The sequence below is a fragment of the Lepisosteus oculatus genome, chromosome 25 (genome assembly GCF_040954835.1).
Source record: "Lepisosteus oculatus isolate fLepOcu1 chromosome 25, fLepOcu1.hap2, whole genome shotgun sequence".
NCBI lineage: Eukaryota > Metazoa > Chordata > Actinopteri > Semionotiformes > Lepisosteidae > Lepisosteus > Lepisosteus oculatus.
The window spans coordinates 11,183,689-11,205,648 of NC_090720.1; the positions used below are offsets into that span (position 1 = coordinate 11,183,689).

The 21,960-nt window shown below is 42.1% G+C and overlaps 1 protein-coding gene across 13 annotated transcripts in view; it reads left to right on the forward strand.

The window, feature by feature from the left end:
- The window catches only part of hspg2 (heparan sulfate proteoglycan 2), a 222,900-nt gene that overhangs the window by 190,713 nt on the left and 10,227 nt on the right, over nt 1-21,960 (forward strand). For 9 of the 13 annotated variants that reach the window (XM_069183859.1, XM_069183863.1, XM_069183868.1 and 6 more), the window contains 17 exons: nt 469-581; nt 1,009-1,156; nt 1,856-1,972; nt 2,724-2,741; nt 4,192-4,276; nt 4,844-4,988; nt 7,473-7,575; nt 8,164-8,273; nt 8,727-8,835; nt 8,991-9,089; nt 10,324-10,545; nt 12,539-12,783; nt 12,946-13,117; nt 14,214-14,336; nt 17,087-17,143; nt 18,934-19,009; nt 19,786-19,864. In XM_069183859.1, coding sequence (XP_069039960.1) covers nt 469-581; nt 1,009-1,156; nt 1,856-1,972; nt 2,724-2,741; nt 4,192-4,276; nt 4,844-4,988; nt 7,473-7,575; nt 8,164-8,273; nt 8,727-8,835; nt 8,991-9,089; nt 10,324-10,545; nt 12,539-12,783; nt 12,946-13,117; nt 14,214-14,336; nt 17,087-17,143; nt 18,934-19,009; nt 19,786-19,864 — 2,021 coding nt within the window. The remainder of the gene's footprint in view (nt 1-468; nt 582-1,008; nt 1,157-1,855; nt 1,973-2,723; nt 2,742-4,191; nt 4,277-4,843; nt 4,989-7,472; nt 7,576-8,163; nt 8,274-8,726; nt 8,836-8,990; nt 9,090-10,323; nt 10,546-12,538; nt 12,784-12,945; nt 13,118-14,213; nt 14,337-17,086; nt 17,144-18,933; nt 19,010-19,785; nt 19,865-21,960) is intronic. The other 4 variants (XM_069183860.1, XM_069183865.1, XM_069183871.1 and 1 more) reach the window with 2 other exon arrangements.

The window sequence follows — 21,960 nt, forward strand, 5'->3', positions numbered from 1 at the left end:
CCTGACAGAGATTGTCCAGCTACGCACAAAGACCTTTACCAAGAGCTTCTGTCCTGACAAACCAATCCTATTGAATCAACCTGAAAATATATAATTATTTCTGTTGGTTAAATGGTGTGGTTTCTGAAACTCCTCTCCCTGCACAAACAATTTCATTGTGATTTCCTGTTTTGAAACAAGAGTTAACCCTTCAATGTGAAAGACAAGCAGGAAAAAATGGGGTGCTCAGCATATAATGCTAACAGTTACATAAGAACAAACAATATTGGATATTCCAGAATTCTAAATACCTTTATCCCTGAGCAAAGACTGGCAACTTTAGCTCTAACGTAAAATATATCAATCTAATACAGCCATCACCAGCAATTGTGCGTTATAGGAAAAGTTGGCTGTTTTAAACGTGTTTAAATTCCACAACAAGAGCTGTAATCTTGTTCCTAATCTGTCCTGGGTGCTCTCCTTCTCAAGCCATTCCCCAGATCGCTGCCCAGCCAGAGGTGAAGGAGGTGACTGTGGGATCTGCAGCAGTGTTCCCCTGCATGGCTTCGGGGTACCCAGTCCCACAGATCAAGTGGACCAAGGTGACACCCTGCTGTTGAAAAACCGTGCATCCTTGAGCCATTTTGTACACACAGAATTGAGACCTGGGGGAGAGTTCGCGCTCACTAGAGGGTGCTGCAGCAGATTAGTACTGTGATCACCCCACCTTGATGTCTGCGGTGGCATGCAAGTGTGGAAGGACATGTAGCTGTTTGGCCTCCTCCCTTGCAAGTGCATGAGAATGTGCTCTCCATGGACCAACCATGCACCAGACACTAAATACACTTGTTTGAATAAGGACCACTTCACCATCTGGTCTAGAACACAAAGATATTGGATGCATTTTTGAAGTTGTTCTGCCTTGGGTCATTATAGAGCCGCCTGATAAAAAGGCACAGGGTTCTGCACAACAGAAAGGTGCAGACGCATGCCTGCGATAGCATTGGTTACTTGCTCTTCTGGTTGCAGCTGGATGGGAAACTCCCCCCCAGGGCTACAGTAGAGGGCAACGTGCTGACCATTCCCTCAGTGACCCCAGAGGACATGGGCACATACGTGTGCACAGCCTCCAATAAGCAGGGCAAAGTGCAGGCCTTCTCCATGCTTAAGGTTCACGGTAAGTGCCTCCAGCATTCACTGTATCTCGGCCCAGATCCGTTGTGAAATACTGTAAATCCTCTGGTCTATTTCAGTCGAAGCCAGTAATGGCTCTCAAGCTGGTAGAGAGGAAGACTGGTGTGCCATGTGCAATAGGAACAGTAAAATATTTAATGCATGCATCCATCCATCTTAAAAACTGCGGCGGGGGAGCCGGAGCCTAACCTGGCAAGCATGTGACACAAGGCAGGATACACCCTGGATGGGACTCCAGTCTATCACTACAGTAGGCTACATTCACAGATACAGACACACACACTCACACCAGAGCCAATTTTCCCAAAATCCCATTTCCTTCATCTTTAAACCTTTTTGAAGGTGTATCCTTATGAGATTGTCCGTTCATGGACAATGTACCTTCACCGTTCTGTCTCCATTATGATTAAAAACACTAATCCACGGTAAATGCAAGTTGTATCAGCCCAAAATGTCTGCTTGTTTAGTAGGAATTACTATTAAAGGCATCTGGTGTTTAAATCTTCCCAACTGCAAAAACTAGAACGTACAAGTGAGACTGCCTTGTAAATGTCTCTTGCTAATTTTCATTAATAAGAAACAGCTAATGTTCAGGAAATAGGAAAAAGACCTATTGGCAAAGGGAGAACTAATGTTTTAATGCTTTTCTTTCACTGTATTTTTCTTTTTTTGTCACTTTTAGAAAGAGTGGTGCCCTATTTTACCCAGACTCCCATCTCCTATCTCACACTCCCCACCATTAAGAACGCATACAAGGCGTTCCATATCAAAGTCACCTTCCGGCCGGACACTGTTGATGGTAAGGAGATTGTGTGTATTGTGTTTTAACGCACGCCCATTTCATATAGAAATGTCTTCTTCTATTTAACTGTCTAATCATACTGTAGGTCTTTATTAACTACAATTTTATTTCATGTCGCTCTTTTCAATTCGGAGTAACCACAAATCACTTCAAACATCTAATGCACAAAAAAAACATGAAACAGATGCAAAAGTTATATGGACAGTACCACTTAACAGCACACATAAATTGAAATAAATGGTCAAAGCCAAAAATCAGGAAGAGATTATAATAGTTTAAAAATTCAAGTTGGATTAGTTTTAGATGCTTTCCTAAGGTATCATTTTGTTCCATGAAATCATGCTATAAGAGGCTATTTTGGGCACAGGCTCTGAGAACAGATTGGTTTGCATTTTGCATGTACTGTGAAGCTTTTACTATACAATGTATTAAGTAAAATGGTAGCAAAAAAACTATTTTCCTATATACAGTACAGGACTGGAAAGAAAGATTATTTTGATTCTCAGTATCCAGCGCTTATTAAATGTTCCTCCAATAAATACATTAAAAAGAGCCCAATCTGAAGCAGTTTGTTAAATAATTATTTTTAAAAGCATTACATAATTGCGTTAGTCTGCAATTGTTGTGACTTGCACAGGAATGTGTTGTGTCCACGGGCAGTTTTTCATTCCAGGTGTTTCATGTTGTTGTCTGTCTTTCCCTCCCTTTCCTCCAAACCCTCTCTCTCCATCCCTCTGTTGGTCTGAAGGTCTCATTCTATATGCTGGTGAGTTTGGCTGAAAGCTGCCTGCAATATTTAAATCCCCCTCATCTGCTTTTTTTCTCTCCTTGAGGACGATTGAATAAAAGCTATTAACGTAGAAGAGGAAACCCATGAGGGATTATAATTATTAAAAGGATAAAAAAAGTCATGAAAGGCTTCCTAGCAGTGTGCTGTTCCTAAATAACTTGGAAAAGGCTTGCTTGGAAATTATGCCAGCCCTGCATATGCTTTTGGATAATGTGAAACCGTTACACATTATCCTCTCTTTGAAAGAAAGATTGCTAAACTGTAAAACTATAAAGGAACACTTTCAAATTTTCAGCCTCACTGCTAAATCTTTTGGAGTTTTGAGGATATTAACAAACCATAACAGGTTCATGAAAAATGCGGCCCAGTCAAGACAATGTCATATTAGCTAATTATGTCTAATGAATGGAATAAGGTTTGGTCTAGGCATTAAAATGAATATTGTTACAATTAAACGTTAAAAGTTTATTGATATGTAGTACAGCATGTATTGGTATACAGTACCATGTACTGTAGTTGCGTCATTAGATCTCTTCTCATTTACAATGTTCCTGTGTCATAACCAGCTCACCTTGTCTGGGGTCTTGTCTGGACCCCCACACCCACTTCTCATCCAGACCCTGATAGTTATTGATTCTGCCAAGGAGTGGAAGATTCAGGGTTTGTGGGGGCCCTGGAATTAGATAGTGTTGAATTGGCTCTACTGTGGGTCTGATGAGGGTCTATGCTGTGAAAAAGTAGTGCCTTCAGGAGCTTAACGAGAGGGAGCTGTGTCTGCCGTGCAGGTGGCATTTACAGTAGGTTCTTTGAGAAAGCAGAATGAGAAGGTCATCACTTGTGTATTAGAAGACGACTGCATTAGAGTGAGTGCAGAATAGCTGTGGTGATCAGGGTACTTCAAGACTGTCATGCTTGTGCTTATTAAATCCAGTTATTTTTACAGTACCAGGAACAAACAAACAGCTTACTATAAGTTTCAATTTGAAAGCAAACTGACAGTATGGTTATTATCCAGGAACCGTGTTCATTTCTGGTTTGAGGAGAATTAAGTGTCATTAGATCTCCAGAGAAGATGCTTAAAACAGGTGGCATGTATCGGTTTTACAATACTTGCTTGTCTGGTGAAGTCAAAACCAGCTTGATGTCATGTGATCTTTTGCTGATCTTATCATTGCATGTTCCCTTGGCATGTGGCCTGTGAGAGCATGCAGGCAACGTTCAAATGCAGTTAATGCACTAGAATTAAGTAGACAGCCGAGCAAAGGTGAAGCCCGGGACCAGCATGGTCCAAAAATACAGCTTGGTGTATCTTCAATGGCATGGCCGTTTTCCAAACTGGTCAAAAGCTGTTCGCTCTTCAGGCTAGAAAATATCTTTTTGTGGCCACATCTCTTGCATTCTGACAGCGTTTGCTTTGGGCTTTTAGGCATGATCATCTACAACGGACAGAAGAGGACGACGGGTGCCGACTTTATATCTCTTGGTCTAGTAGGCGGACGCCCTGAATTCAGGTCAGGAACTTATTCTGTCTTTTCTGAAGGTAACATGAATCAAGGATTTTTAAAGTTTAAGCAGGTTCAACGGTATCAATGATCGTATTTGACTTTAACGTCAACCAAGATCTATACCACTCTGCAACTTACAACCTGAAGCCCACTGAAGCTCAGCAGGTGTACTGAGCTTTCAAATTGACCTACACATTTGCTTTGGATGAAAATAAAAATTTTGGAAATCAATAATTCCAAGAATTAGAATTAAATCATAATCATGGTATGCCTGAATCTGAAAAAGGTGGTGATTTTAGAGACCCAAACAAATTTGAAATTCAACGGAATTACTGTTATGTTCCTTGATTTGGACGAGTGCTGACTGTAGTCATACCCAACCTCTTTGTGTTAAAATCTGTTATCTGTGGATCCACCAAGATTCGTTAAACGTTATGAAGTATCTCTTTCTCGGGTTTCCTTGACGATACAGGAAACAGGATGTGGGACAGGAAGAATGGGATGACGAGAGCCCTGTACGTCCCCTGTCTGCCACTGACCTCTGTCCGCATGCTTGTCTCTTTGCTTGTGCAGGTTTGACGTGGGGTCAGGCATGGCCACCATTCGCTACCCCACTCCCCTCACCCTGGGGGAGTTCCACACCGTGGAGCTGTTCCGCAACCTGACTCAGGGATCCCTCACAGTGGATGACAACCTGCCTGTCAGTGGGAGCTCTCAGGTACCCCACGTTCAGATTGGCTCCTCCCTCTCGCTCACCTTCCTACAATAAGAACTTTGGAGTGTGTTAGAAAACCATGTGAGACAGACAACAAGGCAGATCGCTTCCCCGAAAACTGATGCTGTTACAGTTAAAGGGGAACTGCAACACTGTTTTTAAATTTTGGGGTTATATTTTGGGCGGAGCGGTGGCTCTGTGGCTAAGGATCTGCGCCTGTGACTGGAAAGTTGCCGGTTCGTATCCCGTGGCCGACAGAGGAATCCTACTCTGTTGGGCCCCTGAGCAAGGCCCTTAACCCTAACTGCTCCAGGGGCGCTGTACAATGGCAGACCCTGCGCTCTGACCCCAAGCTTCTCTCCCTGTCTGTGTATCTGTGTCTCCATGGAAAAAAGCTGGGGTATGCGAAAAGACAAATTCCTAATGCAAGAAATTGTATAGGGCTAATAAAGAAACATTATTATTATTATTATTATTATTATTATTATTATTATTATTATTATTTATTATTATTATTATTATTGAAAGAATCGGCATTTATTGACAGCATTTCAAACTACAATAGAAGGCAAATGTACACAGTAACATGTAAAACCTCCAATTTACATCACAAAATAGACTACATTTTCATGTATGCACAGCGCCATGTTCTGCAATTCAGAACGAGGCAACAAAATGTCTGATGATGTGTTGCGGCCCTTTGACATTTTAAAGAAGCAGGCTTCTCTTTTAATCCAATAGAAATATTGCTCTTTGAGACAGTTTTGCCGACAAATACTACTTGTTAACTCCGCATGCAGATCACGTTGGAACATTTCTGTGGTGAGATGTCTTCTGCACGACCTGTACTTATTCGCTCATACAGTACTCACAGTACGTTAGTCATTACAGTGACTAGTGAGCAGGAAGGGCCGCATCACGTCACAATTCCTGTGAGCTCTCACTCTCACCAACATGGTGACTATACAGTGCTTTCACAAAGCTCATGGTTTTGTGCTTGATTCGGAATTTGTAAAATTTCAAATTTGGGAATTTGAGATTTAATAATCAGTCTAAGCAGGTCCCCTTTAAGACTCATTTTAAAAGACAGACCACCTTTTGTAACTCTAGGTTCGTACTTAGCCCGCTAAACTGTGACTAGACTTTGGTTAGGTTAGCAGTGTCTTTTTCCTACCACAGCATTCTGCCTTACACAGGACAGTGTTCTTGATTATAATTAATGTATAAAGAGAACTCAGAAATACCTGTGCTTCAGACTTGAGTAAGTGAGAGTTGCTCGGTGTCTCTCAGCTCAGCTCTGTAGGGGCCTCTGGAGTAAACTTATTTCTAAACTACACTAAACCAAGCTGCGTCTCTCTTCCACATAAAGCTGCATATCTAACGTGCTGCTGTTTTTAAAAGGGCATAAGGCAGAACTTTAGTAAAACCTTACAATATGATCATTTTCCATGGCACATTTTATCACATATCACCATAACTTTGCTGCAGTTTCATATGGTTTCAACGTGCCTTCGCTGTGAATCTTCACAGACAATAAGTGTTTAAGAAGTGGAAAGCATAAGAAAAGGGAAGCTAAGGTTTTTTTCACAGACATTGAGACCAAATGTTTTTGATAATAAGAAAATATGATAATATGTTCATAAGAAATTAAACTAACTGAATCACTTGTTGTCCTCGTCCTACTTTATTCTGTGTTTTAATGGATTATGGCAGTGATTAGTCAAAATACAAGATGATGTTCAATTTCTAAAAGCTAATTCTGGATTCCCTGTATTAAACCAACACTTTAGTCCGATTATGGTGAAGGCACTGATTTTGAAAGTGAGTATGTAGAAAAAATGTTATATTTTAATTGCCTATAAAACATAAAATCCAGCTTATGTTTTAAAAATTCAAATTAGGAGCAAATAACCGTGATAATGTTCCTGACCAATACCTACTGGGGCCAAGGTTCAGTTTTTCTGTGGAGTTTTACAAATTTCCCATTTTGGGACAGTATGCTTCCATACTGTAAGTGAATAATAAATAAACTTATTACTTATTAGGCTAGGCTCCTAATAGGATAATAGATAGCGATAGGCTCCTGGTTGCCCTGAAAATAATCATCTTTCTGATAATGGAGGGATGGAAAATGTGCGCTTAAAAAGGGAGTAATTTTGTTGACTTGCTTTCCTTCACAGTATGTAATTGTTCTGTTATTGTTTTCATTTCACGTCACCAGCTTAAAAATTTTGAAAAGCCACGTAAACAAACCTGAAAAGACTATGGCAAATTACAAAAGAGAATTTTCCTAAAGGAACCTCAGTTGTGTTTTATCAGTGGTGTAATGGTCTTGCAAGACTTGGGCAAACATGTTTCAGGCTTTATTATTATTTATTTTACTTCAATGAGTTTAAGTGAAGAAAGCTTTGTGCACAGACAGTTCTGTGACAGGTAGGTTGTAGGTCACATTGAAAGAGGCTGTTTTCTCTTCCCCTGGTTTAATAGGGTAAATTCCAGGGCCTGGATCTGAATGAGGAGCTGTATGTGGGAGGCTACCCAGACTACGACAGCATTTCGAAGACCACTGGCCTGAAGAGTGGGTTTGTGGGTAAGATCCCTGACTCTCTGCTTTTCCTTATCGTAATTAAAAATAAATTAAAAACTGCAACTCTGCCTCTGGCTGCTAAATGTAACTGGAAAAACAACAGTTACTGTAGATAGCAGTCCTATACAAGGCTGTATCTCTTAATCGTTAACATTTTTAAGTGCCACTGTTAGTTATCGGTTGGGGAAAGGACCCAGAAAAAATGTAAACATTTTAGGTTTAGAATGTTTCACTAATCTGATGAGGATCTGAAAACCAGAAACATGACCCCACCCCACCCCCTCATCCCTGTTTCTCACACTTATTCATTTCAGTGTATTTGTATTAGAATTTCAAAGCTTCATTCTGTGTTTCAAAGGAGAAACATTCCTAGGTTGAAGCGTGTGGCTCTGTACGGCCTTGAAATAAAAACAGCAGGCTATAGAAACACCTGCCCCTAATTCGGAAACCTTCAGAAAGGTTTGAATTCGGAAATCTTCAGAAGGGTTTGAAAGGTTGGAATATGCTGGTTAAGAACAGGGCTTGGAGGGAAGTCTGTTGGAATATCCGGAAAAGCTCTTTCTCACACTAACGTGGTATGCTACCTGTCAGGCTGCATTCGGCAGCTGATTGTCCAGGGAGAAGAGGTGATTTTCAAGGATCTGGATCGCAGCTCCAGAGGCATCTCCAACTGCCCCACCTGCAAAGACCGTCCGTGTCAGGTAACAGCTCCCAGCTCCGCCTTCTGGCTCCTGACGCCAATTCCCAGTTGCCAGCTCTCAGGGCCTCTGGGAGCCAGTCAAACTGTTTAAATAAATTAAATATTATTAAATAAATCGTCGCAGAGGAAATTCTTTTTGACGAATAAGAAACTCTAAATAAATAAATTACTTTCTGGTGGATTTTGGAAGAAGCAGTACAGTGAAAGCCAGAAACCGACTGAGCAGCTTTGTTGCCTTTCTAAAATTTGTGCCAATAGCGTCTTAAGGAGTCCGTGTTATTAGAGAGCAGCATCAGTGAAACAAGGCAATGGTAAGGTGAATGGAGAAGCCTCCTCTGCTTCACAATACAACTAAAAATCAAATTCTGCGCACCTTCAAGTTACAACCCATGTGGAAACTCCACCCACAGAGGCCGGTGCTTCAGTGAGAGTTGTCTGTGTTTTCCCCTGACAGAACGGAGGGGTTTGTCGAGACTCGGACACCAGCAGCTACATCTGTGAGTGCCTGCAGGGTTTCACTGGGAGCAACTGTGAACACAGCTCAGCGCTGCACTGTCATCCAGGTACGCTCTTGCCCGAACACCAAGCTTTAGAGTCGGACTCGGTCGCTGTTCCGGTCAGCTGAAACTAAGATACACTATGTGAAAAAAAAAGCACATGTTGTAAAGTTGTTGTTTTTTTCAGACCTTTACTACCAAACGTTTTATTGCCTTTGCAGAGGCCTGTGGACCTGACGCTACCTGTATCAACAAGCAGAGTGGAATTGGCTACAACTGTCGGTGCCACCTGGGCAAGTCTGGAGAAAAGTGCATGGATGGTGAGCTAATTCACTCACGACGCTTTCTAATTAAAGCTGGATGTGCACCTGTTCCTCAAGTGCACACCATTTGTGAGATTTTCGCTACAACAAAGGCACGTCCGTCATACCCAAACAGAAAGTACTATCCTGACGTTAGAAAGCGAATGCATTTTCTTAGGCCTATTTAACTTATAACCTACTGTACGAGGCTTAATTTTGTAATTAACGAACAACCATTCTTACTGTGAGGGGTGAGTGTCCTGTTAGGTTAAAAATAAGTAACAGCCATCTTTCAATTTACAAATGCTTGGTTTACAAATTTCACCTGTAACAATTGGGTATTTCATTCCTGTTTTTCACCCGTAAAAAAGAGTACAACAAAAGTAGCATCCATTAGTACACAGATGGAAGACACTATCTTGGCCTTCCATAAGATAGGTGCTGCGTGTCTGCATTCTTACATTTTTTACACGTTTTATCTTGTCTATTTATCTCATACATTTATACTATTGTACAGGGGTAAACAGGGTAATTATCACAAATAAGCAACAGTGTTCTTACTTTAAGGATTCTGGGCTCTGTTAGAGTAAAAACAAGCAATGCTGGATGATTATCTAGTTATTGGGAATGATTCTGGAGGCTTTATATATAAAGGCGTGAGAATTCAGTTTCTGGTTTATGGATTTTCACCTTTTCCAGGAACAAATTATGGGATGGGTGTATTTCGCTATTGTTGCTACAAAGCATTAGAGGAAAGAAAACTGTTGTTTATATAAAATGGAACAAATTGTCCATTCTTGTCCATTGAACTCTTTCCACATCCTGCTTACAGTATATTATTCATTTTTGTGACAATGTCTCTGAAACGTGAAGGACACTCGCACTAGCAAAAGAGTTGAGTAAAGTTGGGTACCCTTTCCCTTCTATTAAAACATATTTGTGCCTCGTGCTCAGATGTGGTGATTAAAATTCAGTTTCATTTTTTAATTATTTACATGACAAGGGAGAACTATTTTTACAATTTGAAAGAATTAAAGCCCAAAAATTTCTGAAAGTGGCTGTTCTGAAGCTTTTTTTGGGTACGGTTGATCAGCCCTCCTCTCTTCCTCAACTCCCTATCATCCTGTTTCTGTTCCAAGTGCGTCTCTTCTGTGGTTTTATCTTAGAGAAAAATGCTTTCACAGATCCAAAAACCCTCTTCCACAAAAAAACCCCAAGTGCGATTTGACAAGCGCCGTGTCCATTGTCCTAGGTACCCTGGTGACCACGCCCTCCTTCGATGGCAGTGAATCCTACATCTCCTACCCTCCACTCACCAACATCCACAACGACCTGCGCATTGACCTGGAGTTCAAGCCCTACGACATGGAGGGGCTGATGTTCTTCAGTGGGGGCAAGAAGATGAAAGTGGAAGACTTTGTGTCGCTGGCATTAGTGGACAGTTATGTGGAGTTCCGCTTTGAACTGGGAACCGGTAACTCCTTTCGTACTCCCTTATATCCTATATGCTATATCCTTAGTACCAAAATGTATAGAATTTAAGTTCCACCTCAGCTCTCCAACTGCTCTGCGGTCTGTCTACCCAGATTATTTTGCTGTCTTAATTCGCACTGCCCTTAAAGTGGAAGAAATATAGTCTGTAATCATTTCTTTATTTCGTTTAAATCCCACAGGTTGTCACCTCATCGAAATTCTCTCATTTCAAAGAATGCTAATTCAGAAGTGATTCTGTCCACCTGGAACCTAGAATCACAAAAATTAACCTGCAATCCTAAGCCTACAGTTAGTTCAGATCCTAATCATATCTTTGTTATTAACAATACAACATTTCTAATAGTTGAACAAGTGGTACTTCCTTCTTCATGGGATTGTCAGTGATGATGATTTGAAATCAAATTGTCTCTTCTACGGGGGGTGAGATTAAAATCCTGGGGTGTTAATTTATTAGCCAGACATATTTGGAACTCCCCTATCTGGACCTCTGAAAGGAGTGAGAACAGCTTTAAAGGGATATGGAATGCATTATGTATGGTTCGGAACATTTGCTGTCCAATCCCAATCAAATTCCTTTGGCAGGATCGTTTTCATCTGAGGTTGTGAGGGGGGTAACAGTGTGTAGGATTGAACAGCACATTGGACCTGGAAATAGGATTGATAATTGGGGATTACTGTGAGGGCAGAGTGTAATGGAAGTTTTCAATGTTTTGTCAATCATTGCCTGCCTCAGAGAAGGTCTGGTCATTGACTTTGGGGTTCTTTATTATTGCCCAGTGAGTGTATTCATATATTATGCATACAAATTATCTCTATTCTAACAGAGTATGTTACCAGTGCATAAATATGAGTCAAAAGTGCACATACACTATCACACAACCTAGCCATAATAAACGATTTTTACTTTTATTAGAAAGATGCAAATGGAGATCTACTATTTGGATATAAATCAAAGGGCAGTTAAAATTACATTTAACATATGGCCAAAATTGGGATATTAATGGCATGTTATCCACTCATGTATAGATGGCTTTAATTAAGGTAAACAGACATATACTGTAGATACACATATATGTGTGATTTAAAATATAATAATTCATAAATCACTATCAACAGAAAAATATGACTGATATTTTTTCAGCAGTTCTAGAAAATGGTTAAACATGCATTATTCCTGCCCTTCGTTTTTTAATATCTAAATGTTTATGTCTTTTGTACTTGTTTATGATGGACAATGCTGATGTTATGACGAAGCAATCAGAAGCAGACTACGCTAAAAACAATGCCTCAGGAGATTTAATCTCAAAACGTGTTCCACAGATTCAGAATGTGAATTCATTTTTCCAAGACATCAGGCAAACAGTTACTTAACAGTATCCACTGGACACTTCAATATTCATGTTCACAAACGGAGGTGGTGTGGTGGCACAGTGTTTAGTATTGCAGTGTTGGGGCCCTGGGTTCAATTCCTGGGGGGTGGTGTTTGTATGCTCTCCCTGTGGTTTCATGCGCTTTCCTCCAGGTGCTCCAGTTCTCTTCCGTAGTCAAAAGACATACTTGTAGGTTAATTGGCTTCTGGGAAAACTGGCCTCAGTGTGAGTGTGTGTGATCTGTGATGGACTGGTTTCCAACCCAGGGTGTACCCTGCCTTGCACCTGTTGGCTCCAGCTCTCCTGCGATGCAGCAGTGGATAAAGCTGTTAGGAAATGGATGGGTGTATGTTTACAATAGTTAAAATGATTGTTAATCAACAGTAGTTATTCTTCCTCTTGTCTCTTGAATTAGACTCTTTAGTGCACAGAAAAGGGAGATTCATGAGTGCAGATTTGTTCTTCTCCACTTGGGCTGGACAGGGTCACAGAAGTCAGCCATGGTCCAGGTGTTCTGGTAGTGCACCAGACAGCTCAATTTGTTTCTCTAGGTTTGGCTTGGTAATGTAAGAACTAAACAAGTTCATTGTGTGATTTGCCTAGGCTTGGCTGTACTGCGCAGCATGGAGCCCATAACTATGAATCAGTGGCACCGTGTGACAGCTGAGCGCCTCAACAAAGATGGGATGCTTAAAGTGGACCAGCAGAGGGAGGTCAGAAGGTCATCTCCGGGAAAAGCTCAAGGGCTGAACATCCACACCCCGATGTACCTGGGTGGGGTCCCCAGCTTTGGGATTCTTCCCAAACCAGCCAATATCAGCATGCTGTTTGATGGCTGCATTGGAGAGGTAAGTGAATGGAGGAAAAGCCCACATTCATTTGGTGTTAAAAAGCAGAAAAGCAATCTTCTTTGAGCCACACCCCCCATGTTAATGGCAAGCAGAAGGCTGTTTCAAGATTTAACATATCATGTTTCAACACGTGAAGCTACTTCTCTGCTCTTTTGACAGGTTTCTATCAATGGAAAGAAGGTAGACCTTTCCTACAGTTTCACCGAGAGCAAGAACATCCAACAGTGTGTCGATCAAAGCCCCTGCGACCGCATGCTCTGCCTTAATGGGGGCACGTGCTTCGCTCCTGGAGAGTACGAGCTCCAGTGTCTCTGCAGAGACGGCTTTGAAGGTGAGTTTCACCTAACACTGGGCTGCAAACATGAATGCTTTGCACAAATAGAGTCACGTTATGTGATCCTCAGAAAAATGCTGTGATCGGAGCTCTGGAACTTGTTACGAGTCTCAGAAGTTTAGTCTTACAGAAGTGGGACAGTCATGATGTTCTTTTCCTATGAAAGACCTCTGGCTGGACAGTGAGTTTCATTATCTCACACAGACATCAAGTCTAAAGAGTGGCCTCTCAAGAGGATGAGGTTGTTCCTCAAAGCTTATTTGATCCAAAACCTTGCCAAGATGCTTTTTGAAGGATCCTGGTGAATCAAGAAGGAGTTATATTTATCCAAATGCCCAGAACTATATTGTACGAAAAATTCCTCTATTTTTTAGAACTCATAATTGAATCCCAAAAGCCTAGTTTTCTTACTGGGATTTTAGGAGTTGTATGTATGAAAAACTCCCACCTCTCAATTCTACTACTGATATAGATGGGTCTACAGGTTGTATGTCAGTATATGCTGACATGGAGGCTTTTGTAGTATCATGCTGCCATTATGAAGTATTTTCAGACACCTGTATCACATTGACCGTTCACTGTGTAGCTATGAAGTGCTCTATGCGAAATATGATACCATGGACAATAGTGATGTAGCCACAACCAAATGAGCCATAACATCTCCAATGTTCACCTGAGATGGTGCAGTGCGTTCAACTAGTGGAATGTTTGATGAACACAAGTGATGCTAGTGACCTCTGGGGTCTAGTGTGATTGGGAATGACTTGGGAATTGGTCTCAATTTGATTTGAAACTCATTACATGGGTCCACTGCTTTCTCAACATGGTTGTCTGAATAGGCTAATTAGCATTTGTAACTCAAGCTGATCCTGTTTGTTTTGGGAACGGTTGTAACAGTCCAGGCTACACATCAAGAGAGTGTCTTTCATCCATTGATTACTTATAGGTTATGTAAGTGAGGTGAAGTTAGTTTCTCTAAACTGTAGTGGCAAATAGGACATAAAATGTAAGAGGATGGGGTTTCAGAAGATTTATAATCCCTTATAATGCAGACTATAATCCCTACTATAAACTGTTGATGATTTTTCCCCAGGGGAGCGCTGTGAGATCTCCAAGGACATCTGCCAGCTGCAGAACCCGTGTCAGAACGGAGGACGCTGCTCTGATAACCAGTGCCTGTGTCCTGCTGGATACACAGGCCAGTTCTGCGAGAAGCGTAAGTGAGGCCGTTGCCGCCCCGAGGAGCCGAATGTGTTTTTGCTCCACACTCTTCTGCGTAGGGGCTGTAATGGCGCTGTGCTCGCCAGCCGCGGTGTGGGGAAGGCGTGGGGATTGGCTGGCTGGGCTCAGAGCGGTTTGGGAGGGAGCGCAGGGTGTAAAGTCAGAGAAATCCAAAACAAGCGGAGGCCAAAGCCGATGTATCCCAGAGGGGTTGAGAGTCCGGGCCTGAGTTCCGGAGCATGGAAGGCAGCGATCAGGAAAAAAGCACCGGGAAGGGAAAAACCAAACGTCAAAGTCTGACGAGATATTCAGAGCCAGGGGGGTCCAACACTGAGAGACCGAAAACACTGGGACTTGAGGGGAAGGAGCTCGGTGGCTGAGCGAGCAACAGCTGGGGACGCAGAACTAAACAGCTGATGGAATGAGGTAATTGATTAATTAATCTGCAACAGGTTTAGACAATTTAACCCAGGGGCTTTATCACCCTGCAGCTGACCACTGCAGCTCAGCAGGTGTGAGCCTGGTCAGTACCTGGATGGGAGACCTCCTGGGAAAAACTAGGTTGCTGCTGGAAGAGGTGTTAGTGGGGCCAGCAGGGGGTGATCGCCCTGCAGTTTGTGTGGGTCCTAATGCCCCAGTATAGTGACGGGGACACTATACTGTTAAAAGTCCTGACTATCTGTGGTCATTGTAAATCCCAGGGCATTCCTCCAAAACAGCAGGGATGTTACCCTGGCATCCAAATTTCCCCTTGATCTTTATCAGTCATGGCCTCTTAATAATCCCCTTCTCTGAACCGGCTTCATCACTCTGCTCTCCTCCCCACTGAGAGCTGGTGTGAGGTGAGCGTTCTGGCGCACTATGGCTGCCGTCGCATCATCCAAGTGGGGCTGCACACTGGTGGTGGTGGAGGGGAGTCCCCATTACCTGTAAAGCGCTTTGAGTGGAGTGTCCAGAAAGGGTCTATATAAGTGTAAGCAATTATTTATTATCATATTATTCCATCTGCAAGTCCTCGTGTGTGTGGCATCCACCATGGTGGCAGACCGTGTAGTGATGTGGCCGGAGTGTGTAGGGGTGTGTGTTTAGGAGTCTGCACTCCCAATGGCATCACAAGACAGAATACTGGCAAAATATTAGTTTGCCCAACATTCACTAAATTGTAACTTGGCAGTCTGAAATGGTGAAGCAAGCAGGCCTAAGAGTATTTATTAATTCATCACAATCCACAGCCCATTTTAAATAGATACTATAAAGGCTTCATTGACTCTACTAAATAGCCGACTGACAGCCCTAGCAATGATCTGAAATAAAAATGACCATGAGGAATTTAATTTCTTGCACGCCTTCATGAATAGCTGTTCTTTGGCAGCAGTTTGAAATTGGAAGTAGCGTCACGTTAGAGACATACCTGTATATTTCTCAGTCAAGTACATTTTGTGATCGTTCTGTGTGGGGGAGCATGCGCTGGTTTCTCCATTAATTCATCACGGGGAAATTAAGTCACTCTTCAAAAGAGACAAAATCTGGTACAAAATCACTTTCCTCTAAGTCATTATCTGCATTCCTTCTAGTGCAGGCCTTATTGACATGTCTCCCAGTTGTTATGTTTGTCACTGTTTTATTAAACTAATATTTTACATGAAAGCAATTGAAGCCAGTTCCCTACTTCACTCCCTTCCTCATTTCAAGTGTTGTTTCTGGGAATAAGGACCTTCTGCTCGTTGTACTGGTTAATGTCCCTTTTCCATGCAAACACTACTAAACAAGTCCTGAGTAGTTAAGTGGGTGTGCTGCATTTTTTCCCCCTAATTAATTCCCATCTCTTTGCTAATTCCTTTAGTTTTTGAAGCTGTCTTTATGAGTCACCCTCCTGTCATCAGAACCAGCTGTTGGTGTGCACAGTAGCTGCAGGAGAATCTGTTAACATGAACAACCCAACAAGTAAAGACCCCATGGGTCAGATGGATGTGTTTTGGCTTGGGCCAGCTGTAACTGGGTCTCCAAGCAGTGGCTCACAACTGTCCGAGCGCTGCCGGAGAAGAGGGGAGCTGGAGTCGGCACAGGTAGCCTCAGCTTGCAGAAAAACAGCAGCTGCCAGCCTACAGTGCCCCCGTTGAGATGCACATCACTTCTCCAGTTGATGCAGACCCAGGGGGTGTTATAGCAATAACACGGGTTTGCATAGCAACTGCTGATTCACACGTGAAAGTGCAGGAAAAAAAAACTGATGATCCGAGATGTATAAATATAAAACAAGCTGTCCTGCCAGCTGGAGAAGAAAGTTACAGTCACTACTTTCCATTACCCAAATGAGGAAGTATACATACAGCTCTTTATTAGGGACTATTGAAATACACGACATTGGATGGAGTATCAGTGGCTTAAATACACGTGTATAGTGGTTTATATCTTGAAGGATTTCCGAACACTTTACATAACTTTACATGAAACTCACAGCAGATCAGCAAAGAAGGTCCCAGGAAAGACAGGTGAACTAATTCAATGGCAGATAAACAATGTTCACCTGCACATAATGTGTTATGTCACTGTGCGCGCACACATGGTATCTTATGATATCGTGTGATAATAAACAAATGGAAAAGGTCCTCTATTCTTCTGATATAGCTCTGGGCATATAGCTAACTGAGAACCTGTAAGCCAGTGCAAATTTCTGTGTCTTGTTCTGAAAATAATTAGGAAATCATTTGCCTGCCCCTTAATATCTATATTCCAATCACACAGGGGAGTCTGTCAGCTCTCCAGAGTCTCAGTGGAGAATGGAGGGTAATGAAGGGAATGGTACAGTATATTATCTGATGTCTGTGTCTAACACAAAACCCGGGCCCAGTGGTAGGGAACACCTAACATGCAGACACAATATATGTCTCTGTTCATCTGTCTCTGACTGCTGTAATTGGTGTCGTTGTGAAAATGTCTGTCCAATAAAAGTTGAAGGGGGGGACTTTACATTCAATGTGAAAAGCTAAATATAATTTTAAGTGCTTAAGAGCAGAGGTACAGATTTAAATCTTCAACCATCCCCAACTCAGTAGAGTGTTCTTTTCAGAATGAAAACAGTGAAATGGTTTAATCACTGGTAATGCATAACCTTTAAGCCTGCACTATATTATGAAGCTGTAGAATGATGAGGGCATTTTTTGTTTCACACTGAAGGCAAGCAGTAATGATAAATTTGAGCCTTTTTGAAAATAAGAAAATATCAAACGTATATAAACTGCATTAAATGAATGCACTAAAATAGCCTCTGCTGTTGAATTCCCTCCTTATTTGGTTTCTGTAATGGTTTCAAACTAAAAACGTTTTACCTTTTTTTGCTTTATTGCACTCGCATGAGAAGGTGAGTGTAGAATTCCCCTTCACAACTTTGCCAACCCTGCCAAATCCAGGATGTGTGAACCTTATGTGTCATTGTCTGCTTGGCTCTTTCTCAAATGTTGAATGTGGGAATAATTTTCAATTTGCTGCTGGCCAAAAACTAATACAACTCTAATCAATACCACTTCTATTTAGAAGAGGTATGTGACTACTTTTCAGAAACATTTAAAGGAAAGGCTTTTGCATGAAGGTTACCAGTATGTTCATACAGAACGGCCTTTTCAATGTAGCGCTTGTGGTCTGATTGTAAACTAGAGTTTCCTTGTCTATTCTGTGCTGCATTTCAGTGGCAATTTAGAAACTGGTGTGCAGCAATATCATTGGTGTTTGTCCCAGTTGAAGTGGCTTTGTTAAATTTAGAACCATCAAAGCAACAACCAATATACTGTAATAAACTGCTACCCAAAAGAACCCAACTAAACTGCTACCCATAAGCTTGTCCTCATGAAATGTGCTGACCTAATAACTACTTGAAAGAGAAAATAAAGTATAATTTTTCAGTGGGTCCCTTAACACAAGGAAATAGGCACAATATGTGAGTGATCAGTGCATTTGTAACACTTTAAAGGAAGAAGACAGAACATCAACAAGTTGGACAGGCCTTTCTGGTTCCAAGTACTCGTACATGTTCGTGACCAGACTGATGAGATTTACAGCAAGTGTTGGACACTTTACAGTTTCCTTATTGATTATCACATATTGATTCCTTAGCATTGGCTGTTTTTGCTAGTACTGCCATACTCCCAAATACAGTTAATGCAAGATTTACAGCCTTCTCAAAATGCATAGCATACTAATCTGCCCTCGACTTCAAAAGGTTGCTTTTCATTACCTGAGGATTCGTAATTCACGAATCCTTCCAGGTTCCGAAGCACTTTATCCAGTACGAGAGCTGGAGCCTATCCCAGCAGGCAACGGGAACAAGGCAGTGTACACCCTGAATGGGACCCCAGTCTATCACAGGGCAGACGCACAGACACAGACAAGCACACTACAGTATTCACACCATGGCCAGTTTGCCAAGAAACCGATTAGCCAACAGTACCGGTTGGCAACAGTATCTTTCCTGTGGTTTAATCTCCATCCTGCAGCGATCTAAACTGCCACAAGAGAGCAGCATCAGGCAGTAAATCAGAGAAATGCCAACTCAAAGGTACAAATTGTGAAATTCGTGGTGTTTTTATTCTTTCCAGATTCTCCCATTCAGTACGCGGCTCATTTCTATGACGACGGATACCTGGCCCTTCCCAAGGTGATCTTTCCAAGGAGGTGAGCAACATCCCATTTTTAAAACCGTTCTTTGAAATCCTTAGGGTCTGATTTATTCTTAACTTTACAAACAGGGGAACATGCTTGTAATTGGTTTACTACAGATCAAAATGCTTAGTTTGTACGCGCATTGTATGTGCTTTTTATCAGCATGCCGATCTTAAATATCCATTATAAAAAAAAATTCGATTTTTTTAATGTCACAGGCTAAAGACAAAATGAAGGAAGAAACAACGTTGTTAATTTTCTCATCTCCTTCAGAAAATGTCAACAAAAACACATTAATTTGCCTACATGAAGATGAAGACTTGATCCCCTTTAAACCATGGGATTTATTGATGGCTATATCCAAGCTGTTCAAAATGTGCGGTTCAGGTCTTGAGAGCTAGGAATACCATTAGAAGGCCTTAGTTAAATGTTATGTGGAAGCAATTTTAACTCAAGCCAAAACGGATATTTTCAACGGATGCTGAGCTCATCTGGGCTCTAGAAACTCCCTGGGTCGTTTTCGCTTCTTCTCTGATCATTTTCCATCTTCGCTCGCTCTCTTTCATTTTGTTTTGGATAAAACTGTCTTCTCTGCCGTCTGTTCTTTGCCCGCTATTTTTAAAAAGTGGATTCAGAAAACGTCACGCTGCCGGCAGTTATAATAAGGTTCATTTTAAATTGTTTGTTTCACGGTGTATGATCTAGGAACGGCTTTACTTCAAATGACACTGCTTTGCATTTACGCTACAATTCAAGTCTGTAAAAACAGCCTTCCTTTCCTGTTTCAGCTCACCTGAGGCCCCTGAGACCATAGAGCTGGAGATGCGCAGCACCTCCACAGACGGCCTGGTCTTCTGGCAGGGGGTGGTAAGTCCAGAGCCCAGGAAAGGCCTGCTTGCCTATAACTTGAATACAGCAGTGGACACCTTCCACTGAATCTTAGACCCACATTCTGCCATTCTGCCCCTCTCAGACTCCAAAACCCTCCCAGAGTCACATTTCATATCGTATGTTGGAATTGCACTGTGTTGGCCTTTCTGCACTGCATAGTTGCCATGGAATTCCCTGCTCTGGAAGCTGCATTTCCTCAAATCCCTTCAAATTCACAGTATTCCTGAAACAATACACCTGTAGACAAACCGTTCAATAAGGGTGATGACAAAAATCTCCACCCTTCTCTGTAAAATGTTACACACATTACACAACAGGTTTCGCATCTGGAAGTAACACCCGATGCCAAGATGCTGGAGATTCATGCTCACATCTCTCAGAGCGCGATACACAAGTCATTTTCCATTTTTTTTAAGTTTGCAGACCAATTCGTGTTAGAGGTTACAGTTGTTATCTTAAGAGCAATGACCTTTACCTGCAAATGGAGACTTAATTTTCCTAGAAGCGCGTTTGGAATATGAAATTCTACCAAATTTGTTTCTACCTAAATGAAACAATGCGATGGGCTATAAAACTGTGGCATTTTTTCTCAGACCTGGTCCCGGAGGAGCCCTGTGTCTCTGGGTTTGTGTTGCATTTGACCCCTTAATCACCAGTGTTAACTGGTGTCTGTATCTGATGTGCTTGCTGGTTTCGACTTTTTTCTGCACTCAGTACTTGGTTTCAGAAATACCCCAGTTAAAGTGCCTTATTTCCGGCAGCTTCACCACACAGAGCTTTATGCAGCCTCTCCTCAACTTAAAAATGTGTTCCTCTGTTTCTGGCTCAACAGCTCTTGATTTATGATCATTTTCTGCTGAATGGAAGTGGGTGGGAAGGACCCTGTATCTGACAGCACCCACAGGACGTTTGTCATGATCGTCATCCCTCCTCTAGAGGGCACTCTGACCCTTTTGTGTTAGGTTCACTATCACGTACACCTGTCCCTGGATTGACTGTATTTAAACCCAGTGCTCTGGAAGCTCAGGGCTCTGCATTTGAAGATGGACACCCGGAAGCCCGCCTAACATCAGATCACCCTACGGCTTGAAGGCACAGTCTTCCTAATGGCTTCCTGACCAAGCTGAGTCCGGGGCTCAGAGCGCCTGGCCTCGTACAGTACCTCCATTTCCTAGTTCCTTGTCCCTGTTCCTGTTTTTAATCGTCTTGTCTTTGTTTGGATCACCTGGTTTGGGATTTTGGACTGTGCCCCGGATTTCCTATATTGGACTGTTTTTGGATTTGTTTGCCCCCTTGATCACTGTCGGAACCTCCCCCTGTTCGCCATCCCTTACGTTCCTGACCGTTTTTTCCCCTTAGCCCTTTTCTAGTCACTTCCGGATTATACCGTCTGCACAGGGTCCTAAACTACGCACTACACGGGAGTCAGGACTGGCTCCCGTTACAATGTTGGTGCATTTCTTCTTGCTTCCGTCCAGTTGTAAAGTGAGATTTCAGCTAGCACACCTGATTGAGGGCTGTCCTCAGTCAAATCATACCACTGACAAATCTCATTTGGCTGTTGAAGAGCTGAAAGCAAATTAAAAAAAACAGCCTGAAATTGCAAATGACATGCTGCTCGCACACAACTTGAAGCCAGAAACAAAAGACTAAAGCAGATAGCAGATCGGTTACAGGAAGCATTTAGCATGGTGATAACGGGCCCAGTTGGAACAAAACTCAACAGATACAGGGGTCCTCCAGAATGAGCACTGTTTTATGCTGTTCCACAACTCAACCCATTTCTTCGATTTTCAAAGAAGGTACAATATTCTCCTGTGCTGCTGTACAGTTCCTTTCACATCCTGCCTTACATTTCTAACAGCTGTGACATGTTAAAACCATTAATTAAAGGGACAACTGGTTTAATGGCATACTTAGAAGAAGAAATAAAAAAAAAACTACTGTACCGAGAAAAAAGTACTGATGCTCTGGTGAATGTGCATACTGCTGTGCTCCACAAAATCAGCAACAGAGCAGAAGCCGTCACATGACAGGGAATCTAAGATCTGGCTCATTGCTCTGATCCAGAC